Source organism: Tenrec ecaudatus, chromosome 4 (genome assembly GCF_050624435.1).
Source record: "Tenrec ecaudatus isolate mTenEca1 chromosome 4, mTenEca1.hap1, whole genome shotgun sequence".
In the NCBI taxonomy this organism is placed as follows: domain Eukaryota; kingdom Metazoa; phylum Chordata; class Mammalia; order Afrosoricida; family Tenrecidae; genus Tenrec; species Tenrec ecaudatus.
The window spans coordinates 147395296-147417014 of record NC_134533.1 but is presented as its reverse complement, the minus strand read 5'-3'; the positions used below and the strand labels follow the sequence as shown (position 1 = coordinate 147417014).

Here is a 21719-nt window from a genome sequence, read left to right as displayed (position 1 = left end):
AGATGTATCTGTCATCTAAAATATTCTGCGTCATATCATATTACAATACATTTGGAAGTGTACATAAAAGAAAAGGTGGCTCTCTAAGAATTCAGGTAAAGAGAAAAGAAGTTCTTGGTTTAATGGGAAGGCTGCTGTATCTCAAGCGATGCCTTGGCTTACAGGTGAGGGTGTGTAGAAGCACAAAGCTCAAACAGTACCACCAGCAAGTGCAACTCTAATGGCAAACACACCCAGATGGTCGGAATCCACGTCCCAGATGAACGCCAGCTTTCCAAGGGTCCTATAACTCAGAGAAACACGGACATACTTTTTTAATGCAATTGCTTTTTAAATAAGTTAAGAAACTATGCATTTATACTCTTTTATAATTATCCTTGCCTGTGCTCTTTAACTATAGTCTTAGTCTCTTATTTGCTTACTTATTGTTTTTACTGTAACTTGAGTGAAGATTACAGACCACTTTCTTTGTCCACTTAACAGTTCACACAGATTTTGTTTCTTGTTGTTAGTTACAATCCCCTCAATGTAACAGCATTCTTCCCACTTCCTCTTTGGGCTTCCGGTACCCAGTTGTCCTTCTGTACTGACGCCTTCTCAATGATGCGCTTTTGGGTCAGGGCTGGCCTTTTGCTCTCGTGTGATTGATTGTTCTTCTTGGGTTTAACTGGTCCCTTGATAATATTTCTATTGTTTGGTGGAAAGGTGACTTCCAGGATGAGGGTCACAAGGATTTGTTCTTAGTGTTTCCCACACACCCCAGGCTCCTACTCCACACAAATGGAATTGGAATCTTGGATGGGCATGGAGGTGACCTGGAATTCTATCTTTTTAATGAGCTGCCCAGATTTAGATTTATCTGATTTAGTAAATAAAAACACAGGCAACCCAGTCAAATTTGAATTTCAGATAAACATAAGAATATTTTTAGTATTTGTTTCAGACAATATTTGAGATGTTCACTGTTTATCTATTTTAGCTAGCAACCCTACCTAAGTGAGTCAGTGCGCATTGAAGACATATAAGTCACAAACTAGCTAACAAGAAGCCCTTTTCCTGTGGCCCTACCCAGTACTTGCTTTCATGAAGAAGCACTGAAGAGATGGGTGCCATAGCAAAGTGTGGTTAAGAAACTATTTGGTGCCCAACTATCAGAAAAAACAAAAATATCTAGGCTCTTAAAGGCTTGTCTTAAAACAGGCAGCCATCTAAATGAGGCATCAACTAAATTCACAAGGAAGAAGCATACCAACCTGTGTGATTCAAGGGTAGTAAATAATCAAATCCAAGGCCAGAGGAGGGAATGATATTAGAGTTTAAATTCCATTAAATTCCAAACTACCCTGTTTGCAGAAGGCTAGCGGTGAAAGTGAAAGCCCAAAGTCTGTTTGCAGGGTCCCCACGTGGATTAAACCTCTGCTGAATTCCCTCTGACCAGCGGTGTGAGTAACCTTACTATCAGACAGAATACGTGGCAAAGTAGATTAATGCGCATGCAGTTAGGCTAAAATTTAACACCTTATCATTTATTTTCCCTTTAACCCACTTTAAATTTGTTTTCATTTTGAATGTTTTCTGCTTTCTTTTCCATTGTTTTAAAACAAACTAACAATTTTTGGCACCTCATCGACGTATCATACAATTCACTGGTTCAACCACATCAGGAAGAGTAGCAGAATCGCTACCACAACCAATTTTATAACCTTTTCTTTTCCCCATACTCATTGTTATTCATGTAATTTTTTTTCCATTTTGGCAAAAATATACACATCAAAACGTCCTCCAATTCCACAAATCCTACGTGTATGATTCAGTGCCATTGATTAGCCTCTCCATGCTGTGCGACCATCATTGTCATGCCCCCGAACTGTTCCAGAACCACTAGTAAGATGAACTCAGTGTCTCCTAAGCGAAACCCAGGGAGAGTTTCCTGTGCTTTGTTTTGTTGTCATTGTTGGGTTTTTTGTTTGTTTGTGTGTTTTTTATATGTTTTTCTGTATATGAACTCCAGGTAAATCTATAGATACAGTAACTGGACTAATAGTTTCTTATATTTATGGCATGGGAGATTGGGAGAAATGAGGAGCTAATAATAATAATGAATATAAGAAGGAAGAAAATGTTTTGAAATTGATTACAGTGCCGATTGAACATCTCTTTTTAATATGCTTAATCCACTGAATTGTAAAAAAAGAAGTCTATCTCTATGGCTACACCTACCTGACTACACCAGTATTTTCAGATGCCTGCTATGCCATCTTGAGAGCCTTCATCCTAACTTCCCATTCTCTCGGTTGCCTCATTGTCCAAAAATAGCCGCCATAGATCCAACCATCATCTCTATGAGCGAGGAAAAAATTTAGAACACTACCTTGTATCTTACATTAAAATAAATTCCAGGCAGAATTGACAGCTACACATAAAACAACGTGATGAATGCAATGGGCTACTGGTACTTGGAGGACTGAAGACAGCATCTGTAAAACAATGGGATGGATAGGCTATCACAAAGGAACAATCTGGGAAGAAACTTTTTAAACATTTAAAGATAAATTAAATAGAAATCAGCCCAAAATCTATTTACATAAATTATGAGAAAATATTAGTATCTATGCTCTTTAAAGAAATAATTCAGCTTTCTAAAAAAAGGAAATAATTCAGCTTAATAGGAAAATAAAAATAGCATGAGCATATTATTAATATAACGACATAATAACACAGAATGTTTCTAATTGAATTGTAAGTAGTTGTAATTGAATCGAAAATACTACAGCACTTCAAGTTTTGAAAATAAAATAATTTAAACCTAAAGTTCCACCTCATAGATAATTACACTAATTTTTGCATACCTGGTACTGAAGTGTACCTAACTTTTCATAAAGCTTCATTTATTTTGCCTCATATATCAATTTCCATTTCCACAAATGTCAGCATTATCTTGAGTTGTTACGTGGCTTTCAGGGCATAGTGGTTGTGCTTTGGGCTGTAATCTGAAAAGTCAGCAGTTTGGCACCAGGAGTTCAGCAGGAGACAAATGCGGCTTTCTACTCCTGTAAGAAGTTATGATCTCGGAAACTCACAGGACAGTTCTACCCTGCATCATAGGTTGCCGGAAGTCAGAATGAACTTGCAGGTAGTGAGAGAGACACATCACTAAATGCCAATGGTCTTCATGTCAGACCGTACTTAATAATACAAACAGAGCAAATTTATGATGGTGAAGGAGGCAATAAAGATGGTTAAGATGTATCCATTGGCTGTTTTTCCACTCCCAGGATGCAATCTAAAGGGAACCAACAGCTTAGCAGAAGGAAATATAAAACCAAGGATAGTTATTGGTGTCACCGTGTGACAGCCAGCCCATTCTGATCCATTGTGACTCTGCAGGACGGAGTAAAACTGCCCCACAAGTAGAGCACCAGGCTTGTCTCCTGTGGAGCTTTGGGTGGACTTGACCCACTGACCTTTTGTTTAGCAGTCAGCACTGTGCCACCAGAGGCCCTTAAAGATGTTTATTAAAGTGATGCAAAGTGTAGCCAAGACGATTAGAATCAACCACGATTGTTGAAATTTTCTGAAATATTATGGGCATAGATATGCATGCTTATCCATAACTTGATAGATCTAGATATCCATAAAACAATGATGAGTCTAGAGCTATTGAAAATACTAGTAAGATATGCACTCAGAGAAATCAACAATTTCATACCATGTAGAACTGACAAAGCTGCTCCAGAGATGTAAGTCCTGCAAACGTGAACATGGCTGTCTGGTGGGGAGCAGTACAGATTCTTCTTGTATTTTAAAACCCTTTAAAAATGCCACAGCATTTTCATTTCAATTCAAGACATCAAAACAAGAGAGCAGGACAAAAGACAAAGCAAATACTGCTTTCAAAGATAACAAGATGATTCAAACTATAAATGACTGACAAGCGCACTAACAGGGAAGGGTTGGTTTGCATGGGATTACCAGGGGGAAGGAAAACAAGCCAACCCCTCCTCTCTGCAGGAGGAGTAGCAACAGGGGGGCATGTGTCCTCTGAGGGAGCTGGAGTCAGCTGAATTCTGCTGGTCCTGGCTCCAAGGAGTGCTGGCAGCCATCCTCGTGAGCCTGGGGTTAGGTGGTCCGTTGTGCTTGGCTGCTAGTCTGAGAGTTGGCAGTTTGAGACTACCTAGTGGCATTGTAGAAGATAGACCTGCCACTTGCTTCCATAAAGATTACAGCCAAGAAAACCCCTCTTGCAGAGTTCTACTTTGTGACATGTGGGGTCCCCTTGACTCAGACCGAATGTAATGGCAACGATGTGCTTTGGGGCGTGGTCTGGAAACTAGGGTTTCACTGTCTCCTGGTCTGCCTCTTTCAGGACAGACGTGCAGATGCCGTGACTCTTGATGCAGGCTGGGTGTATGAGGCCGGCTTGGCACCCCACAACCTGAAGCCCGTCGTGGCAGAGTTCCATGGATCCAAAGACGGTGAGCAGTTCTCCCCAGGGGCCCTGCTGCAGTGTGGCCTGTGGTGGCAGACACCGAGTCTTGTTCCTCTAGGGCAAGTTTAGGATGATTCATTGCTGGAGACCCTGCCTCTCAGTGGGATGTGTGAGAAATGCAGCTCCTGTGGGTCTCTGGTATGCTGGGCTGCTGCTTCTGACACTGACCCCCTGGGCCTAGAAACACTCTCCCTGGAGACACAGAAGGCTGTGTGCAGGGGTCCCCCACCCCCACCTCCAAGGACCAATGGTACAGTTCACGGGAGAGCGAGCACTCTGGCAGGCACAACTCCTCCAAGACCAGCCCAGCCCTTCCCGGGCCTGGGTCAGGGGACAGAAAGCAACTGCCAAGCACCAGGGAATTTAGGTGTCTGTGGCCCATCCCCACTTGGGCTTGGGCTGACATGCTAGAGGGCCAGGGTAGGCATCCGTGCATGTGACCTTCAGGGCCCTGAGCGTGTCTGAAGGTTATTGCACACATTACCTCTGTATGGCCTAGAAAGGTTTTATTACCATTCCTCTTCGTTACCATCCATCCACTCCACTCGAATGAAGCATGGCCTCTGAGGTCCCCTGCCCGCTCCGGAGCCCAGTCATGACGAGCACTGGCTCCTGGGGCCCAGTTTAAGGGTTTCTCATTTACTCTGCCATTTTGCAGACCCCAAAACCGGGTACTTTGCCGTGGCGGTGGTGTTGAAGGGCAGCGGCTTCCAGTTCAACGAGCTCCAGGGGAAGAAGTCCTGCCACACGGGGCTAAGCAGGTCCGCCGGCTGGAACGTCCCCATCGGCAGGCTTCTCTGCAGCTTGCCGGAGCCCCGAGTGCCCATCGAGAGTGGTGAGCTGGCAGGAGGGGGGGGAGTCTCAGACGGGCCTCTCGACTCCCGTTGCCCAAACAGCCCACGTTGGGGCTGCAGAGTCACTAGCACATTGAACATGCTCGAAGAACTCTGGATGGGGATGTGGGAGGGGGTCATTAAGCAGCTTTAAACTGTCAGGGCCTGATAGATGTACCAGCAGTCCTGGGCAAGTGGGAGCTGAGTCTTTTCTGCTTTGAGCTCCCAATACACAGCCAGAGGTGGTCATGCAAGACTAGAACATCAGATAAGGGCATCGGGGGGCCCACTGGGGTTCATTTGGGGCCACAGTTGCTGTGCCCTGTGGGTTTATTTCCCTGGCATCCATTCCTGCCTACAGCTGAAGGATGTCCCGTTCTATCAGACGAGTCTCCGATGGCCATCTGGTGGCTATGCCCTTGGCCTGCTCCTCTCCAGGCTGGAGCACCCCCCTCCTGGGTGTGGTTCCCAGCCAAGACTTCTCTCTTCCCAGCAGGCTGGTGGGTGGGGCTGACCGCTGTTGGCGGCAGGCCTTGGTGGGAGGATGCATAGGCCTGTTCTTGGGGGCAAAGACACTTACTTGACCTTATTGGGGAACCCTCAGTCATGATGCATTAACATAAGTGAAGTATCGTCTGCTGGTTCTGTCTGGTCACCCTCTGTCTTGCAATGAGTCCTGGCTGGGAGGTGTACTTGCCTGTGTGTGGCAAGACTGGCTCATGTCCTGATGTCCATGTCTCTGTGTTGAGCAGCGGTGGCCAACTTCTTCTCTGCCAGCTGTGTCCCCTGCACGGATCGGAATAAGTTCCCCAAGCTGTGCCAGCTGTGTGCAGGGCCAGACAAGTGTGCCTGCAACTCGCACGAGCGATATTACGACTACTCGGGCGCCCTCAAGTGAGTGAGACCTGCTACTGCCCCGTGGTGGCCAATGCACCCCCGGGGCCCTGGTTGAGAGATGGTCCCTGGCTTCCGACCACAGTCAGGTCTGCCCACAGGGGCATTGAGAAGACCTGATCCCCCTCACAGGGAGTCAATGGTATAGCTTGGGACTCCTGGGATGAGGCTCGTTTCCTTGCTTCCTATCCCATGGCAGGTTTGGCTTGCCCACTGCCTCCAGAGCCTGGAAAGAAAGCTCCTCTGCTGGGAGCAGCTTCTCTCTGCCCAGAGCTCCTGAGCCTGGGCGGGCAGGCATGTCCCTAGTGATGGGGCCTAGTCTTGATCAGCCAACCTTTTATCCAGCCACACCTCGTGCTCTGTGCTATGGAGTCTCTCCTGCCTCCCCTCACTGCCCCTCGACACACAGCTCCCTTTTTTTCTGTTGGTAATAGCCTAAAGTCTTACAAACTCAAAGTCACAGTCCACACCCTCAGGAGGGGCTGTGCCTTTTACCCTCCCTTTCAGATGCTGAGAGCTTGGCTGTTCAAACGCCCTCCATTGGTTTTTACTATTGGCGGGGGGGGGGGGGGGGGGCGGGGGGGGAGGGCACAAGACGAGGAGCCTCCAGCTAGCGTGAGCTCACCTCCCCACCTGGATGTCAGTACCCCAGGTGCAGGCCTCCCTGCATGAATGAGGGGGCTGCGCAGGGCACTGCCCTGCCCCAGGCTCTGTCTGGAAGATCAGCCCTGGCCTCAGGCTGGAAGGTGGGAGCTGATGCTATACCCTGTAGGAGAGGAGGCCTACCTATGTCTTTCTTACGCACAGGTGTCTGCAGGAAGGTGTGGGAGAGGTGGCCTTTGTCAAGTATGAGACCATACTTGGTAAGTGCTGGGGAAAGAGCGCTGCAGTTTCCTGACGAGCAGTGGGCCCACCTTTTCATGCTCAGTCATCAAACACGACAGACATCTCTCTCTCTCTCTTGGTCACCACTCACATGTCTCTCCTGCTTAGAGAGGCGCAGCCTGGGCTTTCCCTCTGGCACTCCCAGGCCTCTTCCCATGCTCCGGCCTCCGCAACTCGTGTCCGTGAGCTCAGACTCATCGCAGGCACAGGGCGTGGACTGCACCTCTGCACTGGGCATCAGAGCCTTCCTGTGACCAAACCCTTGACCTTTAACTGGCTGCGGGTCTTGAGCAAGTCTAGTCCCTCCTATGTTCTCTGGCCCCTCCATGATCGTCTGGGCGCCCCTGCTCACAAAGCCAATGATTGGGAGGGAATTGCAGGAGAGGTGGGGTGGGGAGTGGGGGGTCTCAGAGTTCCGGACTTCTGCCTGCAGAGAGACACATCTGTCTTTTTCTCCTCCAGAGAACCTGCCAGACAAGGCCGACAGGGACAAGTATGAGCTGCTCTGCCCAGACAACACCCGGAAGCCGGTGGACTCATACAAGGAATGCAACCTGGCCTGGATTCCTTCTCACGCCGTGGTGGCACGCAAAACAGACGGCAAGGAGGACTTGATCTGGAGAGTTCTCAATGAAGCACAGGTCTCCCATCCGCCCAGCTGCCTCCCTCCCTTCCTGCTTTGTGGACCCTGTTCCACTGCCCCATCTTTCAGTCCCCTTCTCGGCTGCTGCCACTCATTGTTCCGTTTTACCACGAACAGGAGAAGTTTGGCAAAGAGCAGTCCGGAGGGTTCCAGGTCTTCAGCTCCCCGCACGGGAAGAACCTGCTATTCAAGGATTCTGCCACAGGCTTTCTCCGAGTCCCCTCTGGGATGGATGCCTGGCTCTACCTGGGATTCGATTACGTCACTGCCCTTCGCAATATGAAGGAAGGCAAATGTAAGCATGTGGGAGCACAGGAGCGTGGGAAACTTGGTCAGGTGGGGACTGGTGAGAGTGCCTTTCCACCTTTCTGACCGCCTTTCTCTGCCCTGCCTGTGCAGCCCTGGCACGGACTGCTGCCGGCTGCCGGTAGTGATTCTGAGCTGGGCCTGGGCATTCTCCAGGGGCTTTAAAATACAGGCCTATTGAAGATCTTTGGGATTCAGGCAGCACTGTGTCCCTGATCTACCATCTCGCTCACGCTCAGATTCCTGGCCCGGTGCTGTGGCAGCCTGTGGTCCAGAGAGGGGGACATTTCTCTGGAGTTACTGATAGTGGCTTTGATTGCTCGTTCATTCCATGGACACGTCTGAGCGTCTAGCCCCCTGGTGGTGAAAATGGTTAAAGGCTCCATTCCTAGCCAAAAGGTCGGCGGCTCAAACCCACTCTTGGAAGACAGGCCTGTCAATCTGCTTCTGAACGGTGACAGCCTGGAAAATTTAAGGGAGCGGTCTTCTCCGAACCCCTGGGGTGGTCACCAGTCGGACCCAGCTGGACAGCAAGGATCAATGGCCATGAACTGGGCCAGGTGCTGGGCCTGCCGTGGTAAGAACACAGATTCTGCCAGGATGAGCTTTTCAGACTGGCGCAGAAAGAACTCTGTAATGAATACGCACACTGCTGAGGGGCTGATTACCAAATGAGAGCTCTGCTCCGAAGTAAACAAAACAAACAGCCTGGACCTAAGAGAATGTAAAACAAGGAATAACCTCTTGGGCACGAGGGGACCCCTAGTACAAATAAGGGGTTCCTGCAGAAATGCCCCCGGAGTTGTGTCTCAATAATGGGCAGGTGTCTGGTTCTTCAGTAGACATTAAGGTGCCCAGGTGTGCTGCACTTCCCTCAAGCATGAGGACGCGATGATGGATGGGGCAGATGGGGCCCAGGCTCAGTTGGGGTTGATGTTCCCCTTCAGGGAACAGACAGTAAACAAGAGAAGAGTCGGTGGCTACATGCTCATTGAATACGAAGAAGGAACATCCAAGCAAAGCAATAACAACCACCAAAACCCAACCGCCCGCCCTGGTAGACTGCCCGTGGATGGGGGAGGGAAGCTGGCTACATCTAAATGATATGAAGGCAGCCAAGAGAGTGTGTCTTGTCACGGGCGCTGAGATGATTCACTCCTCAAGTGGGACCTCTGAGGGGGCTTAAACATGCAGGTGGAAAGACTGGAATTAGAAGATAATGGATTTTTAAATTTTTTAATAAATAATTTTATTGGGGGCTCTTATAACAATCCATACATCCATCGAATCACGTACATGTGTACATATGTTGCCATCATGCTTTTCAAAACATTTTCTTTCTGTTTGAGCCCTTGGTAACTTTTTCCGCATGAACCTGCTGAAGCTCTCTCATGCTTGTTTATGAGTGGAAAGCGCCAGCAGCTTCGTGGAGATTGTAGCATTAATAACCACTGGGGCACTTGTGAGGCCCCTTCTGATCTCTGGTTCTCTCTCTATGCCGTAGGCACTGAGGCTGAATGCAGTAAGGTGAAGTGGTGCGCCGTGAGCCACCAGGAGAGGGCCAAGTGCGATGAATGGAGTGCTGACAGCGAAGGGAAGATAGAGTGTGAGTCAGCGGAGACCACCGACGAGTGCATTGCCAAGATCAGGGTACGTCTTGCCTGTTGGACCTAAGGCTCTGTGAGTGAGCCTGCCAATGGGGTGGAGATGCTTGCACCAGGCCCTCTGTCCTGACGAGCAGACCCCAAGTGGGGACGGCACCTTTGCGCCTGTGACTCTAGTACTCCGTCCAGGCTCCGTTTCCTCGTGTGTTGGCACAGAGCAGAGAGCGGTCCGGGCGGTGTGCAGGAATGCCCACCTGCCTCGAAGGGGCTTTCCCTTGCATTTTCTTGGAGGGGCTGGATCACTGTGAGGCCTTCCTGAGAGGCAGCCTGGACTGTGATAAGGGACCTGTGCTGTTGCTTGTTGTTGTTGTGAGGGGTTATAGAGTCAGTTCTAACCCATAATGACCCTATGCCTGACAACATGAAACACTGCCCGGTCCCCAGCCCTCCTCACCGTTGTTCCTGTGTTTGAACCCGTAGTTGCAACCCATGTCAATCCTTCCTCCTGAGGCCCTTCCTCGTTTTCACCGTCCCTCCACTTTACCAAGCATGATGTCCTTCTCCAGGCACTGGTCTCTCCAGACAGCATGTCCAAAATATGTAACATGAAGCTTTGCCATCCTTGTCTCTAAGGAGCACTCTGGCCACACTCTCTCCAAGACAGTCCATGGTCCTTTCAATATGCTTCTCCAGCACCACAGTTCAAGTGCATCTGTTCCTCTTCAGCCTTCCTTAGGCAGAGCCTCATCTTCACAGGCCTACGAGGCAGTTGAATAAAAGACCATGGCTCGGGCCAGACACACCGCGTCCTCCAAATGGCAGCCCTGTTTTTCACTGTTCTAAAGAGCGCTCGTGCAGCAGATTCTTAAAAGCAGCCAAAGGTCTTATGGATCAAATTTCCAAAATCCTGGGTGACATAAAGAAGAAAATAAAGATGACTTGTAATCGGATCCTGGGTATCAGGATCTTTTCCCATAGACATTGTCCAGGTGGCTTTTCCCAGGTCACAAATCATTCTTAGAAAATAAGATCTCGAATGTTGTAGTCTGTTCCCGGGCTGTCACTGATTTAGCCATTTCTCTAGCATGGGGTGTTTCAAATATAGATAGAGATATTCTTGTACATTTTGCTCAAATAGTATCCAACATACCTAATTATTCCCTTAAGATATATTCTTAGAAAGTCTATTGCTATGTCCAAGAGGAAGCTCCGGAATCCTGTTGAATCCTAAGCACCTCTGAAGCCCAGGGCGTGTTAGCTAATCATTTGGATGTACTGGAGTCATGTGTTGAGCACCCCATGTGTGTAGCAACCACTGAGACAGCTTTCAGCAGACCAGAAAAGGATTCTGAATTCCACAAAGACAGACTAGAAACCCCAACTTCGCCCTGTCTCTCTGTTGCACCAATGGAGTATTGGAGGCAGAACGGTGACGCGGGAGCCTCCCTGACACGGTGTCTATGGCTCTTGAATAAGCCAAACACATCACCTAGAGCCGATCCCCAGCTGAGGATGGTTGGCATCAGCATGAGAGTGCGCCATCTAGGCTGCAGGCTTGCCTGATCCTTTGTTAGGCCAGGAGTGTTTCAGTGTTAGTAACTGCTCTCTTCCTGGGCCTGCAAGGCTTGCCATCCAAAGACTGTTTCAACGAAGCGATTGGAAAGGTAGATGGACCAAAAATGATCTCTTTTCATCTTTTGCTTTGTGTTTGCAGAACGGAGAAGCTGACGCCATGAGCTTGGATGGCGGTTACATCTACACGGCGGGCAAGTGTGGGCTGGTGCCTGTCCTGGCGGAGAACTACAACAGTAAGCAGAGGGGAGCCCCACTCTGGTTTGGTGGCTTCTGGGCCATGGAGGGAGGCGATGGGAAGACCACAACCTCATTCATGCAGCAGTGGCCATTATGCTCCCTTCCGGAGCACCGACTGCTTCCCAGGCGCTGGGCTCCACCATCTCTGACGCTTACAGTCATCCTGAAGAGTGCGAGGTATCGCAGCCTTCCACCAGTGAGTGGGGGGGGGGGGCTCCCCAATGTTACGTGTGTCCCGGGCCCAGAGGACAGCCGGGATTCCCAGCAGGATATCCTGCTTCCCAAGCTCATACTTTTCCAGCCCCATGGTGGCAGGGATTCAGAAATAGTTCACAGCCGCCTCCCTAGGGCCCCAGGACATTTGAAGCTCACCACTTGTAGCTCACTTCTCCAGGTGACTTGAATTGAGCCTTAGCTCTGCTGGCCATTGGTGGCGCTTACGTAAGTCAGAATTTACTCGGTGGCAGTGAGTCTTGGTGTGACATCGTTTTCATTCCTCCCTTACTCTGAGATGCAGCCCGAGAAAGGCATGATCGTCATGGACCAAATGAGTGCTTATGAGCGTCTTCATTTTCTCTTTCCCCAGAACAAGGCGCTGATTGTATCACAGGACCAGAGCCAGGTGAGTTGGGTCTGGTAGCATCAGGTGTTACAAGGTAAATTCCGACTCTTGGGGAAGGGGATGGGGTACATTTGAAATTCGAACACAGGAAGATGGGCAGTAGAAAAGGGCCATTTTGAATTGCACAAAGGTGTCCTGGTGGCACAGTGGTTTAAGCGTTGGGCTGACAGATTGACAGTTCAAAACCACCAACGACTCCATAGGAGAAAGATGAGGCTGCATGCTCCCATGAAAAGGTACAGCCTCAGAACCCTAGAGGGAAGCTCTTCTTCTCTGCCCTGTTGGTTTGCTCTTAGTCAAAGCCAGCTGGATGGCAGGGACTAGTGGGGTAAGAGATCCCAAGACTTAGAAAGCCTTGCTAGGAGAGTGGTTACCCACTGGGCTTCTAACCACAAGGTCAGCAGTTTGAAACTACCATTCACTCCTCAGGAGAAAGATGGGGCTTTCTACTCCCATAGCGCTACAGTCTCAGAAACCCAAAGGGGCAGTTCTGCCCTGACCTCTAGGGCCGCTATGAGATGGCATTGAGTACGTGTGTGTGTTTAGGGAGTTTATGGATCATCTGGGACCATATAACCAGGAAGCCAATCCAGCCCCTTCCCTTGGTCCCCATGACTGTGTATAACATGCGACCTGTATATGTTTAAATGAGACTTAGTACCAGCAAAAGAGTCTTGTTCATTTGGACCTTGAAAGACTAAGGGGAGAGCCTCCTATGGCGTGACTGATTAGCTTGACCTTCAAGTTAGGGCCAACACGGCTCCAGTCCGGGTCTGTGACTGGGGAGATGTGGAGTGGTGAGTGGGGACCAGGTCAAGAAACCTTCCAACAAAGTACGCACTGATGCCCAGAGCCCCTGCAGGTCGTGTCCCATGTGCCTGCTGCTTCTCCACATCAAATCCTCCCAGCTTCACCCTGCTGCTCCCGGAGCCAAATGGACATTTGCCCATGGAGAACAAGGCTTCTCTCTGTTCATTTTGTTTATTGTTGTTTTAAACTCTTTCCTGGATTAATTCAATTGGAAACTGAAATCACAATGTCCTAGTTTTCAGGAACAGCATGTCTTTGCTGCTAAAGATGTCAGCTGACTTGAGTCTGAGTTTGCACATTTTCTAGTTGGCATCGTTATTTGGGGGCAAAGCTCTATTCTGGCCAGAAAGCCGGTGACCCTCCTACTTTCTGTAGCTAGTCAGCCTTGTACTATTCTCTCGCGATCCCTCTTTTTCACTGCTTTCAGTTCAAGTCCCTCCCCCGCCACCACCACCCCCCACCCCGACAGAGTGCAGTAGCTGCCCCGTGCCTTGAGCCTAGCCTCAGTCTGTTACCGGGAGGGTCCACTCAAAGGCACAAGGAAGGGTCCAGGATGCTTGGCGCCTCTAAGGAGACACGGGCTTTACTTGGAGGTAGACACGGCAGCTTCCTCAATACTTCCTTTCTTCATCTGTCCTGTAAGGGTACCGGGCTGTGGCCGTGGTGAAGAAGTCCAATCCTGACATCACCTGGCATAATCTGAAAGGCAAGAAGTCCTGCCACACGGCTGTAGGCAGGACCGCCGGCTGGAACATCCCCATGGGCCTGATCTACAACGAGACCAAGTCGTGTGCATTCGGTAAGAGAAGCTCGGGTGGTCAAGGCTGGAGAGAGAAATGGAGCAGAGAGGGGAATCGCACAAGGCGTGGGCCCCGAGGGAAAGGCGGAGCTCGGGAGGAACGAGTGAGCTATCAGGAGAGGAAGAGAAGTCGGGGAACAGAATCAGGATGGCTCCTTTCGGCTGCTTGAAGTCGAAACTCTCCTTCCTTTTTCATGAAAAAGGCCAGAGGTGTGCAGCGCAGGGCTGGCGTGACCATCAGAAACCCATGCTCCAGGCAGACCCACGGACCAAGAGTTCAGGTCACATGGAAGTGTGTGCCAGGCCCTGTCCCCCCTTTAAAGGGAGCTTTTCAGGAAGGTAGTAACCAAATTACTCCAAATAACTCAACAGTGCCCAGAATTTAGGTAACGTAGTCACAACTCGTTGTGAAGGAAGCTGAGAAATACAGCCTTTTATTTTGGTATGCTTCTGTCCCCAAATAACATTTGGTTTTGCTACCAAAGAAAAGGAAGACATGGATATAGTGGGGACAGCTAGCAGTCCCTGTGACTTAGCGTGTGAGCCTCGGGTCTCTGTAAGGCTTTCCCTTGGCAGTCTCACTGAGCCACTGCCCCGCTCAGTGGTCCTTTCCAAAAGTGGAAATCCATTTATGGCCTGTGCTCTCTGAATAGATCTTCAGGTGTGAGCTTATTTCTGCCCCCTTAAAATTCTGGGTGTTAAGTTCATGGCCAACAAATGGCCTCCGTGGCTTCTGACTTACATTCTTTTCTCGAGTATGTCCCCTCTCCCACCTCCAAAGTGGCACCTCTTGAAAAGGGAGAGACCTTTCAGTCTGTTATGAAGCAGTCACATGCTGTGAGTGTGGGGGCTTGGGGAAAGATCAGGTAGAGTCCGTTGCCAGGGGTTTCCGATGATAGATCCATCAGAGAGGAGGCAGGTATTCAAAAGGCTCTGGCTCCCCATCTGCAAGGGGCACTCCCCCCACTTGCTCCCCTGAGCCCTGGGAGAGCAGCCAAGCTAAGAGGAAGATTCCCCATCCCTTCCTCAAGCTTAGGAGCCCTGGTGGTGTAGTGGTTGTAGAGTGGCCTGCGATTCTCATGGTCAGCTGTTCAAAACCACTAGCAGCTCCCCAGGAGAAAGACCGGGCTTTCTACTCCCATAAATAATTACAGTCTCAGAAACCCACAGGGAGTCGCTATGGGTCAGCACTGCCTCCGTGGCAGTGAGTTTGGCTGGCTTTCTGGGTTGTTCTAAAGAATGCAAGGAAGGAGACATCTGAACTCAGGGTCTTTGTCCCTTTCATGTCATTTCTATGTCATTAGTATGGTTTTTTTAAGGTTAAATTATGACACCATCAGGGTACACAAAGGAATCCCCTCCACCCTGAATTGTAATGCTCACGGGCGCCTTCCCACAGGCTCAATTACGTTTCCTTTTAGTGCCCAGAGCCTGGCAAGTCCTGAACTGATTCTAGCAGGTCACAGAATGAGCTTGTTCTCCCTCTCCCGGCCCCCGAGCCAGGTTACATGTTCGGTGAAGGCTGCTCGTATTGGCTCAGGAAGGAAGAGCTAACTTCTGGTTGCCTTTCTGCACAGATGAATTTTTCAGTCAAAGCTGTGCTCCTGGGTCTAAAACCGATTCCAAGCTCTGTGCTCTGTGCGCTGGTCCACAACCAAACCAGTGTGCTGCCAACAGCAAGGAGATGTACTACGGCTACACGGGGGCTTTCCGGTGAGTCTTGTCATTCGGGCATGTGGACTAGAGAAACAAATTCATAGACACTCATATGAAAGACACTCATAAGAAAGAGCTTTATATAAAAAGCACAACTATACATTGAGAAAACATCCCAGCCCAGTCCAGATTACGTCCATGAGCTTCATATTAGCCCATATGTCTGATACCAGTCTATAAATTCCTCTTCAGACTCACACAACACATGAGATGATGCTGAATGCAGGAAGATCACAGGCCAGTGGGTAGGAGGTCTTGTGGATCCAGTGGCAGTGGAAGCATCTCAATGCTTGTGCAAGTCTTCCTGTGTCTCCTCCAGCTCTCTAAATGTCTCCACAGCAGGAAAGGGAAGGCAGAGAGAGAGCGAGAGCGAGAGCGAGAGAGAGAGAGAGAGAGAGAGAGAGAGAGAGCGTCCAGCCTTGGGGGAGGAAGACAGGAGTTCTGAAAATCCTCAGGAGAAGGCCATGCCCACACAGAGACCTCATCAGCTATGACTTGATTGACGGCTTAGATGCCACCCCTTCACTCAAGTTGACAGGAGATTACGATCGATCAGATTTCTTTCTGCAGAACGAAGTCTGAGCATAAGGAGCCCCGGTAGCATAGTGGTTACATGTTTGGCTGCTAATTTCAAGGTCAGCAATTCAAAACCTCTAGCCACTCATCAGGAAAAAAACAAGGCTTTCTACTCCAGTAAAGAGTTACAGTCTCAGAAACCCACGGTAGCAGTTCTACCCTGGCCCATAGGGCTGCCGTGAGTGGGAATTGGCTTGATGGCTGCGAGTTTGGTTTTTGTTTTGTTTAGTGTGTGTGTGTGTGTGTGTGTGTGTGTGTGTGTGTGTGTGAGAGAGAGAGAGAGAGAGAGAGAGAGAGAAAGAGAGAGAGAGAGAGAGATTATGAGATTATTCATTGAACTGCTAACTACAGGGTCAGCAGTTTGGACCCATCAGCCACCTTTTCAGGAGAAAGATGAAGCTTTCTTAACCCACAAAGATTAACAGTCTCGGAAATCCACAGGGGCTGCTGGAATCACCTTGACAGCAGTGGGTTTGCTTGGGGGGTTTAATTTTCTGAAGGCTGAGAGTCTTATGTTCTGAGCCTGTTAGGGCTTCACATGTTAGGGAGCAGGTCTAGCAATCAAGTGCAGAGACGTGTGTTCAGGGACATCTGGCCACTCCAGGGCCCAGGCTGCCAGAGTCAGCTATCACAGACAGTTTGGAGTTGTTGGACAATTTCTAAACATGGTTTTGATGGTCACTTGTGACAGCCGTGTATGTGTCAGAGCGTTACCGACTGTCATAGGGTTTTCAATGGCTCATTTCCACCCACCCCCCCAAGACATAGATTGCCAAACCTTTCTTCTGAAGCGCCTCTGAATGGACTTGAAGCTCCAGCCTCCCATTTAGCAGCTGGGTGTGTTAACAGTTGACACCACACAGAGACTCCCCTTCTTAGCTAGCTATCCCCCAAACTCTCAACCAGCTATAGAAATAAGCAGGTTCTTTTCCTGAAGCAAAACCCCAAACCAAACTCACTGCCATTGAGTTGATTTTGACTCACAGCGACCCTACATGGTAGAGTAGAACTTCCCTGTGGGCTTCTGAGACTGTAATTCTTTACAAGGGTAGAAAGCCACTTTGTTCTCCTGAGGAGTGGCTGGTGGGTTCGAACTGCTGACCTTGTGGTTAGCAGTCCAAGGGCCCTAAAGCAAGGGGGTTAAAGTAGAATGAAATCAGGATTGAGCCTTGTGTACAAAAGTGTCTGACTCCACCAGAGCCATCTAGCAGATGTTTAAATAGAGACAGTGCTTCTCATCGTTTAATAGGATTGGAAGACAGCAGTAACCGCTCCTAAAATTACAGTGGACAGAGTTTATCTTAGGATTTCTTTGTGCAGAGCATCTGTTGGGGCCGTGCCGTGCCTCTGAGCTGCATTTAATGTGCCAATGACCATCCCAGAGATGTGTAGAGTGTGTGTTATTGGAACCAAATGCCACGGTGCTGAGTTTTGCCAAACTTGCTGAAGTTTCTGAACACCAAATGCTACATGAATATTCAGAATTCTGTTTCAAAGGGACGAAGGATGATGCAGATTGCAATTTGTGCCGGTCTTGCCATTGTTCATGAATGTTGCAGACGCAGGGCCCCCTTGTAAGGACCTGATGGGACTCGGTTTCTCATTCCCATTTCCTGCTGGAAAGCTGGCCCTTACTGCCGCTGTGATGTTAAGAGAAGGTGTCTCTGTTAGAGAAGGGACGCCAGATGGTAGCATTTAGAATGTAGAACTGAGAGTGCACGACGACCAAGCAAATCACAAAGCAAGCATTTTTTTCCTGTTTCTCTTCTCTTTTCCTTCCATTTCCCAGTGAGAGATGGAAGATGACCATCGCAGAGAGCAGGGGCAGCCCTGAGTCTATGGGCCGGCCCTCCTGCATGACCTGCTCCGTGTGCTTCATTCCCCAGCAGTTTTATTGGCAATACTTTACATATCATAAAATCTGATAGTTCAATCACGTCAACAAGAGTTATGCAATCAGCAACACAGTCAGTGTTAGAACCTTTACTTCAATCTTGTCCTCAAGATTGTTATTAGCTCCCCAATTTGCCCCCAACCTCCCCTGCCGTACCCCCAAGGAACCACTAGTCCAGTGACCATGGCTATAGATTTACCTATCTTGGAGTTCCTATACAGAAAAACATTCAAAAGGAAACAAACAAATAAAAACTAGCAAGAATCGTAAAGTAAAATGGATAAAAACAAACCGCTATCGAAAAGAAAGCAGGCCGTATTAAAAGCAGAGCGCATTGAAAAGACTTCTAAGGGAAATCAAAGGTCAGGGTGCCGGATCTGAGCCTGGCAAAGGACATATCTGGCAATGCACTCTGCGTGACAGCAAGGCTGTCACGTCCTGGTCCGTGGTCAGAGGGTTCCCCGAGAGCTGAAGCCACATCTGTCCCCTCGGCGCTTTGTACAAATGGAAACAGCTTCAAGATGTGACCTGCTCTCTTCTCTTTCTTCCTCGACGGAACCCTGCAGGTGTCTGGTTGAGCAGGGCGATGTGGCCTTTGTGAAGGATCAGACGGTCATGCAGAACACTGGCGGTAGGTGCACCCGTCTCTCTCCCAGTAGGCTCTCGGGACTGGTATCCCGGGCTGGTTTCATGAAAGTATGTGAAATCTGCCAGGCCCCAAAGCCCCAGTGCTCAGCCTGCTTGACTCGGTGAAGAGAGAAACATTCACCTGCCTGGGCAGAGTGGAGAGGTTCCTCAGGGGACACCCCCGAGTCCCTCCCCCCATGGGAGCTCCCCAAACCACTGGCAGTTTGTCCCCCCCCCCCCGGCCTTTAACACGCCCATGCATATTTCCCAAGATCAGGAACACCCTCGTACAGACCTACGGTACAGATACCCACAGCAGACAATTTCACATGAACGCTGCCTTAATATGAATGAAGTCCACAGTCCAAACTCAGTTTTTGTCGATGATCCCAAGAAAACCCTTTAAATCTATTTTATATAGACCCTGGCTTTGTCCACTGGGGTAGCCTAGAGATGATGACTTTGAGCCCCGAGAGGTTGGGGTCTAAATACCGTTCTCCATGGAAAGGAACCAGAAAATTTGGTGCTGGGGCAGGAAAAACTCAAAAAGAGTCTGTAAACCTTGGCCCACGGATAGCTACCTGGTGTCTGCAAAGCCCCCTTTTATCTCCTGCATCTAGTCCTCACTCCCGGCAGGGCCTGCTCAAAGGACCTTGCTGCTGCTGCTGCTGCTGCTGCTGCTGGGTGTGACCCACCTCTTCAGCCCCTCCCCTCTACCTGCAGGACTGTATTCCTCTCCTCCATCAAATCAGCAGCTGGGTCTGTCCCCAAGCCTTGCCAGGGCCCCTCTCCCTCCCCTAGAGTGGCATTTCTAACCCCTCCGCTCAATCCTCCCTATGTCACAAGGCTGGCTTCCTTCAGAATCCTTCCATCTGGTTCCCTTCAGAATCCTTCCATCTGGTTCTGAACTCACCCACACTGACCATGCGTTCCACAAACTAGACACGGTTATTATCTGTGCCCTGAATATGCACTTTGTAGTGGTGTGATTTCCCTCCTCCAAAAGAAAGTGTGCTTAGCGAAGCTGAGAGCTTAGTTTTAGCTCGATGACCTGTCTAAATCATGACAATTCCATCAGGAGGGCGCAGGGTTTGAAAGGCTGGTAAGAGAAAGAAGGAGCCATGTGATCAGGTGGTTAGCCGTGTCTGCTCTCGCTTGGTGAGGAGAGCGACTGGCCATTTGAATCTCTCCATTGAAACTAAAAATATACAATATTTCTCAAACCAGTTAATCCACTTCTATTTGTGCACGGTCCTATGCGATGGTACTCATGTTAGTCCTGTTATAATAGCAAAAAATAGAAATAAACTAAATACCTTTCAACAGAGAAATCATTTAAAAAAACACTGCATCTTTTGGAATATTATACAGTCATTTTTTAAATGAGCCAGCTTTATATACACTGACCCAGAAGGATCTCTCAGCTGTATTAGCTCAATTTTTTAGAGTTATGAAATGCTACTTTTGTCAAGATCCAGCACGAAGCCGATCCTGACCCTCTGTGTGAACCCAGCTGGCGGAGAATGTGTACAGCCCAGCCTGGGAGAAAGCACGGGCTGTGCTCTCCCGGACCCCCCAGGACAGAGTGGGACTCAGGGAGTGGAGAAAAGGGGGCCCTTTTACTTGAGTGGCACATATCCTTACATTGTCATCATGACCGGGGACTCGCACATCATTTGCTCAATGGAATATGAAGGGCAGTGTTGCAAGCCTGTGTCTGGGGGGAGATGGGAGGCTAGCGAAGCCTCTGTGAGAGCTGCCTCCACCAGACGTAGCAGAAGCTGAGCACGGGACAGATTCCCCCTCCCCCCAACGCCCACCCCCAGAGAAAGGAAAGACGAAATTAAGAAGGGGCTGAGAACTTGATCTGGACCTGTTCCCACACAGACACAGGCACAGGCAGCGTCTCACTGAGAATTGGTGAGAAAGAGTCCGATTGAAGGCATCAGGGCTGCTTCCGAAAGGATCCGTTAGCACCCTTTTGCTTGGCAGCGTCAAAAGGCATCGCACAGCACAGAGATGGGAACTCGGGGCTTGGAGGGCCGCATGCTTTGCGAGAGCAACGTGAACAGGATGCTCTGGAATCTGGTGGGAAAGAAGATCTTTGTGAACCACATGCAGAAAAGGGAGTTCATTTACGGAAAGGCTGGAAGGGAGTGGTCATTCCTGAGGGTGCATTGAAGGTGGACTGTGGTCCACCTTGGCATCTCGTTCCCTCCGCCTGCCCTTAACTGCAGTGTGCGCACTGGGGTGTCAGTGCCAGGCAGCGTGGCTCATCCACCGTGGCCTGTCCTTCTCTCCCAGGAAAGAACACCGCCGACTGGGCTAAGGACTTGAACATGGAAGACTTCCAGTTGCTGTGCCGGGATGGCTCCCGGAAGGAGGTGAAGGATGCTGACACCTGCAACCTGGCCCAAGTCCCCAATCACGGCGTGGTCGCACGGAAAGAGAAGGCAGATTGTGTCCGCCGGGTGCTACTTGACCAACAGGTATGGGCCACCAGACTCCCTAATGAACCTGTAGGGGAATGTAGGGGAGTTCACAGTTGAATCCACTACCGGAGCCCAGCGTGCTCTTTCTGGAAACTGGAAGTAAGGGTCCATGGACTCCCCGGCCAGACCTGGATTGGACTCTCAGCTTTGGGGCTTCCTCAGCTGCTCGATGGCAGGCGCACTTCTGAGCCTCTCTGCCCGCGCTCCGCTCATCTATAAGATGGGAAGAGGGCTCATTCTACCTACCTCTTCACGCTTGTGAGGACTACGTGGAAGAATGCCTCCAAACCGCCTAGGAAACGGTCTGGTGTACAGGAAGTGCTCAGAACCTGTCAGTCATACTTGTTTCCCAGTCCTGTGCACTGAAGGAAAGCCACCCAGGCAGCTGACAAGAGGAAGGCCCTCAATGAGATGGATTGACACAGTGGCTTGAACTTGAGAACCACTGTGAAGATGGCCCTGGGCCTGGGCAGTGTTTTGCTCTGTATATGGAGCCAACTAGAGGGCACTTAACAACAACAACTTGCTTAGGCTCACCCGCAGCATCCCTCTAATAAGAGCATTGGCCCCCCTCTGCGGGGGTCGGGGCGGGGGGGGGGACAGAGAACACCCACCGCGGTTCCTGCCTTGTGGTGGCTTGTCTGAATATTCTGATCGTGAGGACCTTCCCTCAGGGACAGCTCATTGACAGTTGATGACATGTCAGAGGTTCAGTTT

General features: G+C 49.6%; 1 protein-coding gene across 1 annotated transcript in view; it reads left to right on the top strand.

Moving 5' to 3' along the window:
- Positions 1–21719, top strand: part of LOC142446067 (serotransferrin-like) — a 49773-nt gene that overhangs the window by 4077 nt on the left and 23977 nt on the right. Inside the window, 13 exon segments of the mRNA XM_075547861.1 lie at positions 4367–4475; positions 5148–5324; positions 6075–6216; positions 7024–7079; positions 7564–7742; positions 7862–8039; positions 9555–9700; positions 11369–11462; positions 12053–12088; positions 13542–13697; positions 15275–15410; positions 18450–18514; positions 20815–20999. Of these exon segments, the coding sequence (XP_075403976.1) occupies positions 4367–4475; positions 5148–5324; positions 6075–6216; positions 7024–7079; positions 7564–7742; positions 7862–8039; positions 9555–9700; positions 11369–11462; positions 12053–12088; positions 13542–13697; positions 15275–15410; positions 18450–18514; positions 20815–20999 (1659 nt within the window).